Source organism: Sparus aurata, chromosome 5 (genome assembly GCF_900880675.1).
Source record: "Sparus aurata chromosome 5, fSpaAur1.1, whole genome shotgun sequence".
In the NCBI taxonomy this organism is placed as follows: Eukaryota; Metazoa; Chordata; class Actinopteri; order Spariformes; family Sparidae; genus Sparus; species Sparus aurata.
The window spans coordinates 36,688,859-36,703,658 of NC_044191.1; the positions used below are offsets into that span (position 1 = coordinate 36,688,859).

General features: G+C 43.5%; 1 protein-coding gene across 1 annotated transcript in view; it reads left to right on the plus strand.

The window, feature by feature from the left end:
• The window catches only part of adam9a (ADAM metallopeptidase domain 9a), a 35,947-nt gene extending 21,406 nt beyond the window's left edge, over positions 1–14,541 (plus strand). Inside the window, exons 5-24 of the mRNA XM_030416353.1 lie at positions 997–1,073; positions 1,515–1,719; positions 1,813–1,878; positions 2,316–2,387; positions 2,576–2,745; positions 3,058–3,139; positions 3,875–4,008; positions 4,121–4,292; positions 4,458–4,550; positions 4,845–4,952; positions 5,215–5,305; positions 5,453–5,558; positions 5,669–5,852; positions 5,975–6,055; positions 6,144–6,249; positions 6,403–6,550; positions 6,674–6,776; positions 8,635–8,664; positions 9,143–9,201; positions 10,307–14,541. Coding sequence (XP_030272213.1) covers positions 997–1,073; positions 1,515–1,719; positions 1,813–1,878; positions 2,316–2,387; positions 2,576–2,745; positions 3,058–3,139; positions 3,875–4,008; positions 4,121–4,292; positions 4,458–4,550; positions 4,845–4,952; positions 5,215–5,305; positions 5,453–5,558; positions 5,669–5,852; positions 5,975–6,055; positions 6,144–6,249; positions 6,403–6,550; positions 6,674–6,776; positions 8,635–8,664; positions 9,143–9,201; positions 10,307–10,376 — 2,157 coding nt within the window. The 3' untranslated portion in view covers positions 10,377–14,541. The remainder of the gene's footprint in view (positions 1–996; positions 1,074–1,514; positions 1,720–1,812; positions 1,879–2,315; positions 2,388–2,575; positions 2,746–3,057; positions 3,140–3,874; positions 4,009–4,120; positions 4,293–4,457; positions 4,551–4,844; positions 4,953–5,214; positions 5,306–5,452; positions 5,559–5,668; positions 5,853–5,974; positions 6,056–6,143; positions 6,250–6,402; positions 6,551–6,673; positions 6,777–8,634; positions 8,665–9,142; positions 9,202–10,306) is intronic.
• Positions 14,542–14,800: the final 259 nt, after the last annotated feature.

Here is a 14,800-nt window from a genome sequence, read left to right on the forward strand (position 1 = left end):
TCCCACAGTCGTGCTAGCAGCACATAGACCTGCTGGTGCTTTGAGCTAAATGCTAACACGACAATGCTAATGCTTTTAAAATTGGTGCACAGTCACTTTAACTCAAATAACTCCGAATATGAGCCGAGTACCTCAAAACAGAAGTGAAGTACTGCAGCTGAGTTTATGGTCTTACTAACAGTCTTACAGCCACTGAGACGAGACGGAAGAGAGAAACCAGGAAAGTCACACACACACACACACACACACACACGCACACACACACACACACAGGAAGTGCTTTATAAGTTCCTCTGGGAGTGACACAGGAAGTGTGTGTGTCTGGATCCTTTTGTGTGTGTGTGTGTGTGTGTGTGTGTGTGTGTGTTTCCAGTCAGTTGATTACTCACAAAGTGACATCAGACTGTCCTCAACCAGGTCCTCAAACCACACACAGTTTACACACCTGATAACTTTATAATATCTCATTAAATACTGAAAAAAGTATTTCATGTTTAATCTTCAGTGATATATTGTTGTGCTGTTATACATTGTTACTATATTACTTTATTATTTCACCTTCCTGTATTTCTTCTGTACAACATGATGATAATATGTTTAAATCTTTTATTATTTACTTTATTATCACAGACACACATGGTGTCACAGCTTCATTGATCTTATATATTTCTGGTGTTTGCTGCTACAGTGTCAGTATACTGCTGCTAAGTATCCTATTACTCATATGTACTTTACTGCCGCTGTTCTCACAGTTGAGTCACTACTTAAACACTGTACACACTGTTCATGTACTCCTGACTTTATTCTGTCTTGTACAGTTTCTATACTGTGTGACAGAACTCACTGCTGTGAGTTGGTGTGACGCTGCCTCCTGCTGGTGTGTGTGTGTGTGTGTGTGTGTGTGTAGACTGCACACACACACACACATTACATAGCTGCATGACATCACTGAGTTCACACACACATCAACACACGTTTGTCTGTGTGTCGTTGTAGAACCACTGTCACTATCGGGGCGTCGTTCAGGACGTGGAGGGTTCATCTGCTGCTATGAGCGTCTGCAACGGCCTCAGGTAACACACACACACACACACACACACACACAGTACACACACAGTACACACTCCCCTCTCTCTCAAGGACAACATTTGTTTTATATTTATTTTCTCCTCACAGATGGCTCAGTGTGTGTGTGTGTGTGTGTGTGTGTGTGTGTGTGTGTGTGTGTGTGTGTGTGTGTCCTCCCTGCTGTTTCAGTCTTTGTGATTTCTCAGTAATTACTGGGGTGGACAACACACACACACACACACACACACACACACACACCTTTCATTAGTTTCTATGTAAGTCAGGCTTACACACCACAGATCCTCCTCCTCAATTAAATATAGTTTTTTTATGTGGCAGAGGTGCATTGTGGGTAGTGTAGGCTCCAGCTACTGAGTGACATCACTCGAGGCAGGTGGAGTCATGTGACCTGTGATGTCTCACTCTGACTGTGTCTGGTTCATCAGGGGAGTGTTGCATCTCACTGACCACAGCTACGGCATCGAGCCGTTAGACTCCTCCCCCGACCAGCACCTGGTGTACCGTCTGCAGGATGTGACATCACAGCCCCGGGGCTGTGGAACGCCGCATGAGGATGAGCAGGACCACAACAACGCCACGGAGCATCCTCAGTACGATCCAGAGGAAATCCGCCACAGGCCACATAGGAGGGTGTGTATACGCACACACACACACACACACACACACACTTTGAGGATTTAATAATATAATATAAGTGAAAACATGTTGTTGTGTTTGTTTCAGATGAAGCGAGCTGTTCTCCATCTGACTCACTATGTGGAGCTGCTGCTGGTGGTCGACAACGACAGGGTAACACACACACACACACACACACACACACACACACACACACACACGGTTCATGTCAGGGATTTTCTTTAAAAGATTCATGTAAAAACTTTTGAAATTCTAATAAAGAATAAGAACATTTTATCAAATTCTTTTGACTTCTATGAAGCAGATCTGATGGCGTTCCTTTAAAGGAGCAGCGCTGTAAACTGTCATTTACACCCTCGACATGCGGTCGAGCTCGTGGCCACACTTCAGATGGCTGCAGGCTAACACTGTTAGCTCAGCAGCTACAGTGAAGACTTTATGGTTTATTTTGGTTGTTCTTCTCTTTTAAAACAAGTCTCCAGCTACTTCAGTGAATCTAAATTTTTAGGTGAACAGTTCCTTTAAATCTGAACCATGTGTTTGAAGTTTGTTCTGAAGATGTTTGTGTTTTTCTTTCTTTCTTTCTTCAGTATAATTATATGAACAGGAATGAGACGGCAGTGAGGGAGGAGATGGTTCATCTGGCCAACTTCATAGACAGCGTGAGTAAACACACACACACACACACACACACACACAGTTATTGTGTCTATTTTTGAATTGTGTGTCTTTCCTCAGTGGGAAGTGAGTCACTGATATTTTTACTGGAGAAGTGACTTCAACACTTGTTTAGGAAGGGTATGAATTATCGTGTGTATTTGTGTGTGTGTGTGTGTGTGTGTGTGCTCAGATCTACATGCAGCTGAACGTTCGGGTGGTCCTGGTCGGTCTGGAGCTCTGGACTCAGCAGAACCTGATCAGCACTGACGGAGCAGCTGGAGAAGTGCTGAGTCGTTTCACTCAGTGGAGAGAGAAAGAGCTGGTTCATCGCCGCCGCCATGACTCGGCACAACTCATCCTGTCAGTACACACACACTGAAACACACACACATGTTGTCAGTGCTGATGCTGATGACGATGTTGATGATGATGATGATGATGATGATGATGCTGATGTTGCTGATGATGATGATGATGATGACGATGATGATGATGATGCTGATGATGACGATGATGATGACGATGATGATGATGATGACGATGATGACGATGTTGCTGATGTTGCTGATGATGATGATGATGCTGATGATGATGATGATGATGATGATGATGATGATGATGATGATGTTGCTGATGCTGATGATGATGATGACGATGACGATGTTGCTGCAGGAAGAAGAGTTTTGGAGGAACAGCAGGAATGGCCTACGTCTCCACCGTCTGCTCCAGAAGCCACGGGGGCGGGATCAATGCGGTATGTAGCTTCCTGCTTTCATTTTATTGGCCGACTCAGCCACCTGTCTGTCACAAGCTAATGCTGCGTTCAAATCATGTAGAAGAGTTGGTAAATTTAAACTCCAGGGGGTGAACATCTCCTTCTGCTCGAAGGAACAGATTTTTATTAGGTAGTTTGATTCCTGCTTATCCTACATTTCCCATAATGCAACTGGGTGGTGTTTTCTCTCAGAGTTAGTTGTGTCAGTGGCTGCTGTTTTCTTAATTTGACTTTTTGTGACTATTTTTCTGAATAAGTTTTGTATCTTTATCAACAGATGTTGTTATCTGAAAGCGTGTCCTGTTCACATGACGGAAACAATGACACAAATTTCAAGTTTTATTTTGATCTAATTTTACTTATCTTTTAACTATTGGATTTGATATTGGAGGTGAAACATATGAAGGACAATGACGGCCACACGTGAAAAATATTTAAATTCTGTGTAAATAGTGTGCCGAGTTAGTTCTGAGCACTTCCTGTTCGCAGTGTAAACACAGACGACCGTCACTGGATCACTGTGAAGCTTCTCAGAGTTCTGCAGTTAGAAGGAGCATCTTGATTTCCAAGAGACATTTTCAACACAGAAGTCGTCGGTTTACTCGTTTCTATTGAACTCTGAAGGCAGAATAATATTTGAAATCCATCAGAGAACACAGAGGATGCTGTCATTAACACACACACACACACACACACACCTGTCTGTCTCCTCAGTTCACCAATAGGAACATTCCTGCGTTCGCCTCCATCGTGGCTCATGAACTCGGCCACAACCTCGGGATGAACCACGACGATGGACGCACCTGCACCTGCCCCGACCAAGCCTGCATCATGAACTCTGGAGCCACGTAAGACACACACACACACACACCGACAATATAAACACACACATCTCCATATATGAGCCAATATCAGGATCAACGTGACACTGCTCAACACAAGCTGGTCCTCCTCCTGCAGAGGATCCATGAACTTCAGCAGCTGTAGCGCTGACGACTTTGAGAAGATGATCTTGCTGACGGGGGGAACGTGTCTCCTGAACGTCCCTCGGCCAGACGAGGCCTACAGCGCCCCCTACTGTGGAAACAGACTGGTGGACATGGGAGAGGAGTGTGACTGTGGATCACAGAAGGTCTGGAGCTCCTTCTAATACCAAACTCTTTATCAGTACAAACCCCAGAAATCAAACATGAACATTATCATGAAGCCAACCTGTGTGTGTGTGTGTGTGTGTGTCTGTGTGTGTGTGTGTCTGTGTGTGTGTGTGTGTGTGTGTGTGTGTGTGTGTGTGTTACAGGAGTGTGAGAAGGACCCCTGCTGTGAGTATCAGACCTGTAAACTGAAGGCTGGAGCTCAGTGTGCCTACGGAGAGTGCTGCTCACACTGTCAGGTGAGCGCAACACAAAAAATAAAGATGTTTTCGTCGGGCTGGAGGATTTTATAAGATCCATTATTTTAATAGAAGTTTTTGACATGAATACTTCAGCAACATGAAGTCAGTGAGCTGGTGTGGAATGACCCATTTATTAATTCAGGCATCATTAAATCATCTGGGTTAATGATGTACTTTAATGATATGCTGAAGAGATGAAGTGCTTTATAATGTTCATCTGCACAGAGTAACGTGTGTGTGTGTGTGTGTGTGTGTGTGTGTGTGTGTGTGTGTGTGTGTGTGTGTGTGTAGTACCTACCAGGAGGATCTGTGTGTCGCTCCAGTACAGACTTGGAGTGTGATCTACCAGAGTACTGCAACGGCTCCTCGTCCCTCTGTCAGAGTGACGTCTTTGTCCAGGTGAGTCTGTCTGCAGGTACACCGGGCTGCCTGAGGGGGCGCTACATTATATATTCTACCCACAGACACTAAAGAGGAGACCAGTTTAAACTCAGACGGGGTAAAAGAGTAAACGATTATTAATTTGTTTACTAATCTGATGTAAAAATGAAACGATGTACAGTCAATTAAAGGGAGTCAAAAGAAGGGCCCATGGAATAATTGTACTTCCTGTCAGTCTGATGATTTTCTTCTTCTCTTGGTTTCCTGCTGTGTGTTTCAGAACGGGCAGCCCTGCAGGAACCAGCAGGCGTACTGTTACAACGGGAAGTGTCAGCACCACGACGGACAGTGTCAGGACATATTTGGATCAAGTACGTTTGTTTTGACTGTCGCTGGAAGTGAAGAGAGACGATAACATCACGTCTGAAAAACTCTTCATCAGTTAGTTCCTGTTTAAACTACCTTCTCCAGTTAATTACTCACATTAAGACCCTTTTTTGTCTCCTCCTCCTCCTCAGAAGCGAAGGCGGCTCCTGAAATCTGTTTCAAAGATGTCAACAGTAAAGGCGATCGCTTCGGCAACTGTGGTTATCATAACTACGGTTACAAGAAGTGTGAGAGCAGGTAACACACACACACACACACACACACACACACTCACACAGGACTGTCAGGTACAGGTGTGTGTGAACTGAAGTTTCCTGATCACGTGACTACTCTGTCCGTCTCCATAGAAACGCTCTGTGTGGGAAGCTGCAGTGCTCCAACGTTCAGGCGGTGACGGTGTTCGGCATCGAGCCGTCCATCATCACCACGCCGATCCAAGGAGGCAAATGTTACGGAGTCGACTTCATGTTGGGATCAGACGTCCCCGATCCAGGCATGGTGAACGAAGGGACCAAGTGTGGAGACAACAAGGTGAGGAGGAGGAGGAGGAGGAGGAGGAGGAGGAGGAGGAGGAGGAGGAGGAGGAGAGGAGGAGGAAGGAAACTGAAGAAGATCATGTTGTTGATGCTCATTTCTTCTTCTGTGGTTTTCAGGTCTGCATGAACTTTGAGTGTCGCGCCGCAGACATCCTGAACTACGACTGTGACTTGGAGAACAAATGTCACGGACACGGGGTGAGACACGCCCACCTGTCTGTCTCTCTGTCTGTCAGGCGTATCACTTCATCTGACACTCACCTGTCTGTCTGTCTGTCTGTCTCAGGTGTGTAACAGTAACAAGAACTGTCACTGTGACGACGGCTGGGCTGCTCCTTTCTGTGAGGTCAAAGGTTACGGCGGCAGCGTGGACAGTGGACCCACATGGAACGGTACCGTCACCTTTAAACTGATTATGGATCTGTCATTGATCAGCTGCTGTCAGTGAGACACATGCCACGGTCGTCTTTCTGTCCAGCATCTGTAGTTAAACGTGACTTCTGCCTGTCTGTCTGTCTGTCTGTCTGTCTGTCTGCGGTCTTCAGATAAGGACACGTCCCTCAGAGACGGTCTGCTGGTCTTCTTCTTCCTCGTTCTTCCTCTGCTCGCTCTGGGTGCGTTTGTCTTCCTGCGCAGGAACGAGCTGCTGCGGCGACTCGGGCTGAGCCGCAGGAAGAGGTCGCAGGGATACCAGTGAGTCTGAACACACACACACACACACACACACACGACCTGAACTGTGTCTTAATCTGAGTGTAGTTCTGTCAGACCTGCTGTGACTCCACCCACTGAGCTGTCATCACTTCCCCTTCTCAGGGCTGATGGAGCAGCTTCAGCCAATCCCAGCAGAGGACCGCCTCCCAGGGTGCAGCCTCCATCTGTTGCCAGGGGCAACACCAATAACATCGTCAGAGAGGGGGTGAGTAGGCAGGATGTTCTGTGGAGGCTGAGTGTGTCTCAGACTGAACTACAAGTTAAACACCGCCCTCTAGTGACCGTCTGCTTTATAACATCTTAACTTCTCAGAATGTGGTGAAAGTTCTTATCATGTAGTTAATAAATATTTACACTCGACTGAGCAGCTCCGATACAACACTCGGCAAAACCCTCGACACACTTCTTTATTTTCAACTCACCTTAATCACACTAGTGTCACACGGTAAACAAATACTAGAAAGGTACCGCGGTACCCAGCCGTTCAGAACAATACATTTTCACATTTCATTAGTATCGGTACTTTATAAACTTTGTGCGACAGCAGTGCAGCGTGTCTGTGAGCAGCTTCTCTCTGCTTCCTCACTGCCTGCAGCCAGAGTGGGCGTGGTTTCACGGTGACAGACAGTCACAGAGCAGAGCGAGACAGACGTGCCTGAAAGTAGCATGATTGCTCCTGCTGACCGTCCGAGGCTCGTTGAAGAAGCAGACGCTTACGCTGCCGACAGTAAGAGCAAGCCCACGGACACCACAAAGCCCGTCTGTAAATGATTTTTTAAATCCGTAATGACCAAGAGAACCAACACGTCCAACTTGGTGAAACATCTAGTGACAGACATGCAGACTTGTTCAAAGAGTTCAAAGAGCTGCAGCTTAGCGATAGATAACATAAATATCCCCCGGATGGAAGTCAAGCGAGCTATTTCCACCATCAGAGCTGCAGGAGGCAGTCAGGGGTGAAGCTAACTGTTTAACAGTCCGATGTGGTTCCTCACATCTCTGTATGCAAACACAACGTTCACACTGGGAACATGAACTTACCAGAACATGCGCTGGTGTTCACCAGTATGCTGATCAGCAACACCACTTATACATTATCTATTTTAAGTCAATCAGTACTAGTAATATAAGAAGAAGAAGAGTATTGAAACATATTTTACAAAAATATATATTCTTATTTTGACTTCTTAAGTTTAAGTGTTTTAATTAATAAAAAGAAATACATCATTTTATCTTCACATTCTGTCAACTGATATTTTATTCCATTACTTTTGATGATGTTTTAGTTTTCCACTGTGGCATCGTTATCGAGTTGTTTTAGGCAGGTATCGTACCGAAGTCATAATTTTGGTATCGTGCAAACACTAAATCACACAATGTTTTACGTTTTGCAATATTGATGTGTGACAAACAACCTGCCGCTGACACACCTGCCGCTGGCACACCTGCCGCTGGCACACCTGCCGCTGGCACACCTGCCGCTGGCACACCTGCCGCTGGCACACCGGCCGCTGACACACCTGCCGCTGACACACCTGCCGCTGGCACACCTGCCGCTGGCACACCTGCCGCTGGCACACCTGCCGCTGGCACACCTGCCGCTGAAGGTTTAAATCTCCTCAATGTGACCACGAATAAATGTTTCCTGTCGCAGATCCAACAGATCGTCATGCGTTCAGATAAGTCAGTTCAGGTTTTAGTCACCATGGCAACACTCCTGTATTTCAGTATAGCTCGTTCATCTTTAATTGACATAATGACAACAAACATGTTGATGTTAATAAACCTGCCTGTGATCCTGCCGACCAGGAAGCCAGTGATGATGGTGATGATGATGTCACTGTGCTCCCGGTAAGCCTCAGAGTTAGAGTAGTTAGTAAATGATTCTAGTAATCTGTAGATCAGTTACTCAGTTAATAGATGACAATAAATTGCTGTTGACTAATTGACTGATGGTGATCAGCTGATGTTACAGGTGTGTGTGTGTGTGTGTGTGTTACTGACAGAACTAATTAAAATGAGTTGATGAGCACTAACATCTTCTGCTCTCTCTCCATGTGAAGCACCACGCTCAGCTGCTGCCACCACAGGAGGTAAAACTCTCCTCCCCACTCACACTGTAACACTTCTACATGATCCTGCTCTCGTCTGCTCTTCTACTACTGCAGAGCTCTGCTGCTTTCATTCTGATTGTTTGAAGGTTTTAAAAGCACTCAGGTGTTCAGCATCAGTATCAGCAGCAATCTCTTCCAAGTTAAAGTTCTGCATTCAGTGTCTTCTTAAAGTGAAAGTACAGAAGTTTTACGATCAAACTATACTTAATGCACCTTTTCTGGTAATGTGGAAGTTTGAATAACCTCTACAATTACACAAATGCTGGATTTTAAGATGATTGACATTTGACTAATTATCTTTTTTTTAATCATTATTCTTCACAACATTTGAACGCTGGCCATACAGCAGCACTCAGTCCATCCTGCACATGATACAGTTTATAGAAATATAACCGAACTGTTGAAATGAAGAAGAACAAATGTAGACTTACAGATATTTCTGTTTGTGTGTGAACAGGTGGTGGAGACCAGCAGGACAGCTCCCTCCTACTCTCTGAGGCCTCCTCCTCCTCCTCTGTAAGAACATTACAATAATACACATCATGCAGTGTCTGAACACAAGGTCGCCTTACCTTTACTTAGCTTTGAGCTCAGGGGTCATGTGAGATATGGCTTTAAGTTCCAGGGAAGCTGTTACCGAAGTCCAGAAGAACCAAAACACTTACAGCCAAAGTTTTTAAGTTTGCTACGTGGACACTGGCTCGATAGCAACTGGATGTACAAATTAGGGCTGGGTATCACCAGGTACCTCGCGATACAATACTAACACGATATTTTGCCCACGATAACGATAATATCACGATACAGCGATTCTGCGATAATTGATATATTGCAAAAAATTTCATCCACGATACATCACGATATCTGTGTCATTGAAGAAATTCAGAATTTATTGACTGCACTGAATCCATTTCACAGGAATTACAAAACATTGTCAATCAATTTCACATGAATGACAGCCAAGTAAACAAAGAGTATATTGCACTGTGACTGTTCTTAACGCACATACTGACTACTATCATTATCTATCATTAAATATCTATATGTGTGTGTTTCAGAGCTACTTAAACCATTTTTTTTATTTTATTTGGTTGTATACCTATGTTTGAATAAAGAAAAAGCTGTCCTCCGAAGAGGGGTGGTGGTGGGCCGAAAAAAAAAAAAATAAATAAATACATTTTTTTTTTTTTTACATTTTTAAATATCGATATTTGGCACCAGTGTATCGATAACGTACCTCAAGACGAAATATTGCGATATATCGTAGAATCGATATTTTGGCACACCCCTAGTACAAATAGAAGCTCGCTTTAACCAAACTGGTCATAGAAGTTGAATTTAAGCTACCTGGAGACCAACTCTGAAGTTAAAGTAAACAAGAAGCTAACACTATGCTAACTGGACCTAAAAGTTGACTCTAAGCTAATAAGAACGAGAAGAAATCTCAACCAACTGGACCTTGATGCTAAATCCAAGCTAACTGAAACTAGAAGTTGAAGCTAAGCTACTTAAAACTAGAATCCAACTCTAAACTAACGCAATCGTAAAACTAAGCTAACTGGTCCTACAAGCTAACTCTAGACTCTCTAGCTAATTCTTTTCCTTTTTGTTTCTCCCTCAGCAAACCGAAACCTTCTGCTGCAGCACAGCCTCTGGTGCCTCAAAGACCTGCCCCCGCTCCACCTGTTTAACCAATCACAGGGCCCCGCCACCACATCTTAACGACACCCCTCCTCCTCCTCCTCCTCCTCAAGAATCAGTCTCCACCCACGGCTGGTAACCTAGCTACAGCAAGGAAATGATTCTGGAGCCTGACAACTGGCCCTGAAGTCTGCTGGGGCCGGACAACGAACTGAACCTTCAGGAAACTGGACCCAGTCCACAGGACTAGGTTTGTACCAGAACAAACAGGAACCCGCTGGTACTGAACTGAAGCAGCTAATCTTCTCTGCAATCTTTCTTTTTTAAGTGCAGTCTGGAGACAAAACTCAATACTCTGCTCCATCAGGTGAGATCTTCTGCTCTGCCACCAAACCAGCCAATCATATCTCCAGAACAGCTATCTGTGACATCATCAAGCAAATACTTGATAAACTTTTAATCACTAACCAAAAATGTATTTAGCAACATTTGTATTCCTGCTGTAAAAGTGTTTTAATTTACTCCACGACCTCTGTGACGCCCCCTTGCTAGCCAACATAGCTAATGCTAGGTAGCTGCACTGTTAAAACTGGCTAGCTAACAATGTTAGCAGAGCTTGCATTTTTGTGAACTAATGCTACCTGTCACCAGTTAAACTGTGTAGGTTCCCTGCCTACAGTATAATCAGAATTTCACCCTACACGATACCACAATAAATTATTTACTGTACAGTATAGTAAGCTAGCAAGCTTGCTAACAAACATTCACTTGCTAATGTTAATTAAAGACTGTAAGTTAAGTTTGGTTTTCTACAGTTTGACAATGCTAACCCTAGCCTATAAAGTACCCACCATATATCAGTATAACTACCATTATTTAGGCAGTTAATTAGACCACGATGTCATTTCAGACTGGCACATGTACAGTTTACATAACTGTGCGCGATGTACAATAAATCATTTTAAACAATGGTACCTTGATTTCAGACAAGTAACCAAAAGCAGCTTCTCACTTTTTTAGCCATCAGTTTATTGCTGACCAGCATCTAGCTAGCATTAGTATTAGCATTAGCATTAACTCCATGGCTGAGCTGAAATCACTTCCTATTTACCACACAGTGCTCCGTGTCTACTTTTGAGTATTATTACTGTGTGAAAATGTAAATAGAGCATCAATAATTACACAATGGATAACGACGTGTGAACTACTGTTCTGCGACTCTACTCCGTCAGTGACGATGCAAAATGAGAATAATAAGTAAACATGTATTGTTATATATAATTCATATATATGAAAATGTTTCCGACTGACTTAGCGATGGAAGTGTTAAACACATGCTAACAAAGCGCTTTTAATGATTCAATGAGGAGTGGAATGGTTACTTAGAGTTAATTACCATACGTGGGTGCATCACTCTGATTGGCTGGTTTGAAGACAGAGGTCACTGGAGGCGGAGCTTGCACTTGGAAACTTTCTGCTTTTCTTTCTGTGATGAAGCACTGGTGCCGTCTGATTGCACTTCCCCTCTGAGCAGCACTGTCATAGGAATGTAACGCACCCCTGCTGCTGCGTGAGGGTGCGCTTGGTCCGCGTCACCTTGTGCGCCCGGCACTCTCTCCTGAATTGTAAAACCACAGTATGCAACACGGTGTGAGTGCAGAGCTCCTGTCCTCTGGATCTGTGTGGTACGTCCATGTTTGTGACTGCTGGCTGGCGTTTCTGCAGGAACGTACGCTCACCTCATCTCGACTTATCACAAAGAAAGTCTCTCCTGAAACACTTCAGCGCTGTTACATCTGATATCTGTGATGTTCAGGATCTCCTGTGGAAAACTAAATACTAGAACAGTCAGAACATGCATCATACAGTTCTTATTTTATGGGTGTTGAGAAGCCTTCTAGGAAATGGATGTTGGCACGTAATCATCATCATGATTGGCCTCTTCTTCAGGGGGAGGAGGAGCTTTAGGGCCCAGACACACATCACCAACATCACCGACAAAGAACTAGACTGTTGATTGACCAAAAAGCTGCACGGGAACACACCACACAGACTTCAGCCCGCGGACAGCTAGTACATGCTTCCTGCACCTGCATGAGAGGAAACAAGTCTTCACACCAGCAGGTGGTGTTAGTCTGTATTCATCATTCACAGAGGGGAACCAAAAAGCCACCGACAAGGGCCAACTCGTGCCGACTGTGACACACCACAGAAACTGAAGCCACAGACGCTCAGTGCTCGTTGGCCTGCGGTGTCACCTGAATAGAAATGTAGACGGTTCATGTTGAGTTGAACGGACGACTGAACATCACAGATTGAAGGTAACGGTGCTGAAGTGTCTGACAGTGGAAATGATCTGTTCAGCTCACCTCACCACCTGCTTTAAGGTCCTGAAGGCGCAGAGACTTCCTGTCATCTTTAACTCCATCGTCACCTGATTGTGAGAAGCAGAAGGAAACTATCAGACGGATTTCGAACATTTAAACACATCCAGGACGTTTGAGCATCTGTGTGTGTGAACGGACGGCCAACAGGTTTTATTCAAACCAGGGATTTTTACACCATCAGTAAACCAAATGTTTCTGTCTGACTGGCTTCGCCTGCTGTTGACTGACTGTTAGCAGTGTTAGCCAGTTAGCCGCACGCTGCAGTTAATGACCCTGGACGCACTGTGTGAGGAGAACATCACGTTGATATTTTATCGGCTTTAGTATATTTTTAATTTGCTCTTTGAGTGTTTTTTGCACAGAAATTGCTGTGAACAGGAGGAATAAAATGAATAACTCATAGGGCTAAATCTGTGCAATTTAATCATTTCATGCAACAAAAAAAGTCTCCCAGAATTTTATATAAAACTTTGGAGAACAAACTGTTCAGACTGAAGTTATTTAGAGACGTGAGTGACCGTCAGTGAGCGGCTGAATCAGTCTGGTGATATTTCAGAATAAATCTCACATTCAGACTCAAACAACAGTGATGGAAGCTCCTGATTATTAAATATGTTTTCCTCTGTGCCAATGAGCTCCATTAATCCCACAAACACTCTCCACAGCACCACATGTGGATTCATCCGCCACACAACATAACAGTGCAAATAAATAATACTGCAGTAGTTTCAACATCATTCAGGCTGCAACGTATAATTTTTTTCATAAGCAAATTCTCTTTAAGCATTTCTGCCTGAAAGATTAATTACAATTATTAAGCCTTAACGACGAGGTCCAGATTAATTTTCTGGACTAATCGCTGCAGCTCGACCTCCCTCAGTGAGTTTACATTAGTCCTGACGATATCTCTTAATTTAATATCACAATGTTTTTAAAACGTTTGAAATTAAAATCTGATTATTTGAAATCTCCCTGAAAACATTTAATGCTAATTCTGGACTACGAAATCAAAATACCATAATATTTTTGACCGTTTGACTGAATATATCAATTTGCAACAATAGGGCACTTCAAAATATTAATACAATAAGATTAATTAAATTAAAATATCATCAGTAAGTTATTTCACTGTACTGCAGCCTTCAGTACCAGGAACAGACAACAACCACAATCTAAGACGATATAATTAGAGCTCATATCATAATATCATATATCAGCCGGAGCGAGCAGAAACAAAAACATCCAAACTGCATCTCATTAGATTCACCCTGCAGTCTCTTAAAGGAGCAGTTCACCCACTCATCTCCTCCTCCTGATGATATAAAGTATAAAACACCTGAAGCAGCTGAGACTTGAATTAAACATCAGAAGTCTCCATCAGCTCGTCTGCTGTGATCTCAGTCTGCAGCAGAGAACACATCACTAACTGATCTCAGACCAGATTTAGATTTTAGTTGTTTTAAATATCATATGAATAATAACACCAGACTGATCCAACCGGTAGCTCGACAGTCCATGTAACAGAATCAGATCGACTGATTGGTCGGACAGCCTGACAGGTAAAACTGAGTCCAACCCCATTTATGCTACACCTGTGTATACTGTATGTGTGTTGTAAAGTGGGACAGTATGATTGGTCGACAGGTGTCACCTGATCTCCCTATAAACACTGACATCACCATGACAACGCAGAGTCTGACCACTTTTTTCTACTCTGATAAATGATTTTATAGTTTTTTGTTTTTGTTTCCAATGTAAAGCTGTTACCTGTGATGAAACCTCTCAACTGAGCTCTGTTTCAATATTAAACATCCTGATGTGTCACGTGGAACCTCGTACGACTGATCTCTACGTTTGAAATGAGAATATAAGTCAGTTAATTTTGTGTTCGTGCTACTTCACTACATTAATCTGACTGATTTAGTTACATTACACATTACCACATTGACACAAAAACATTTGGAGAGTTTATAAAATGGTACATTATGTTATAGTTCAACCTCCAACAGTTTCTGCAAAGGAACAATTAAATTATTAGGAAATGAATGATCAGCTCTTTAGATGTTTCCAGCTCATACTGAGGCCAC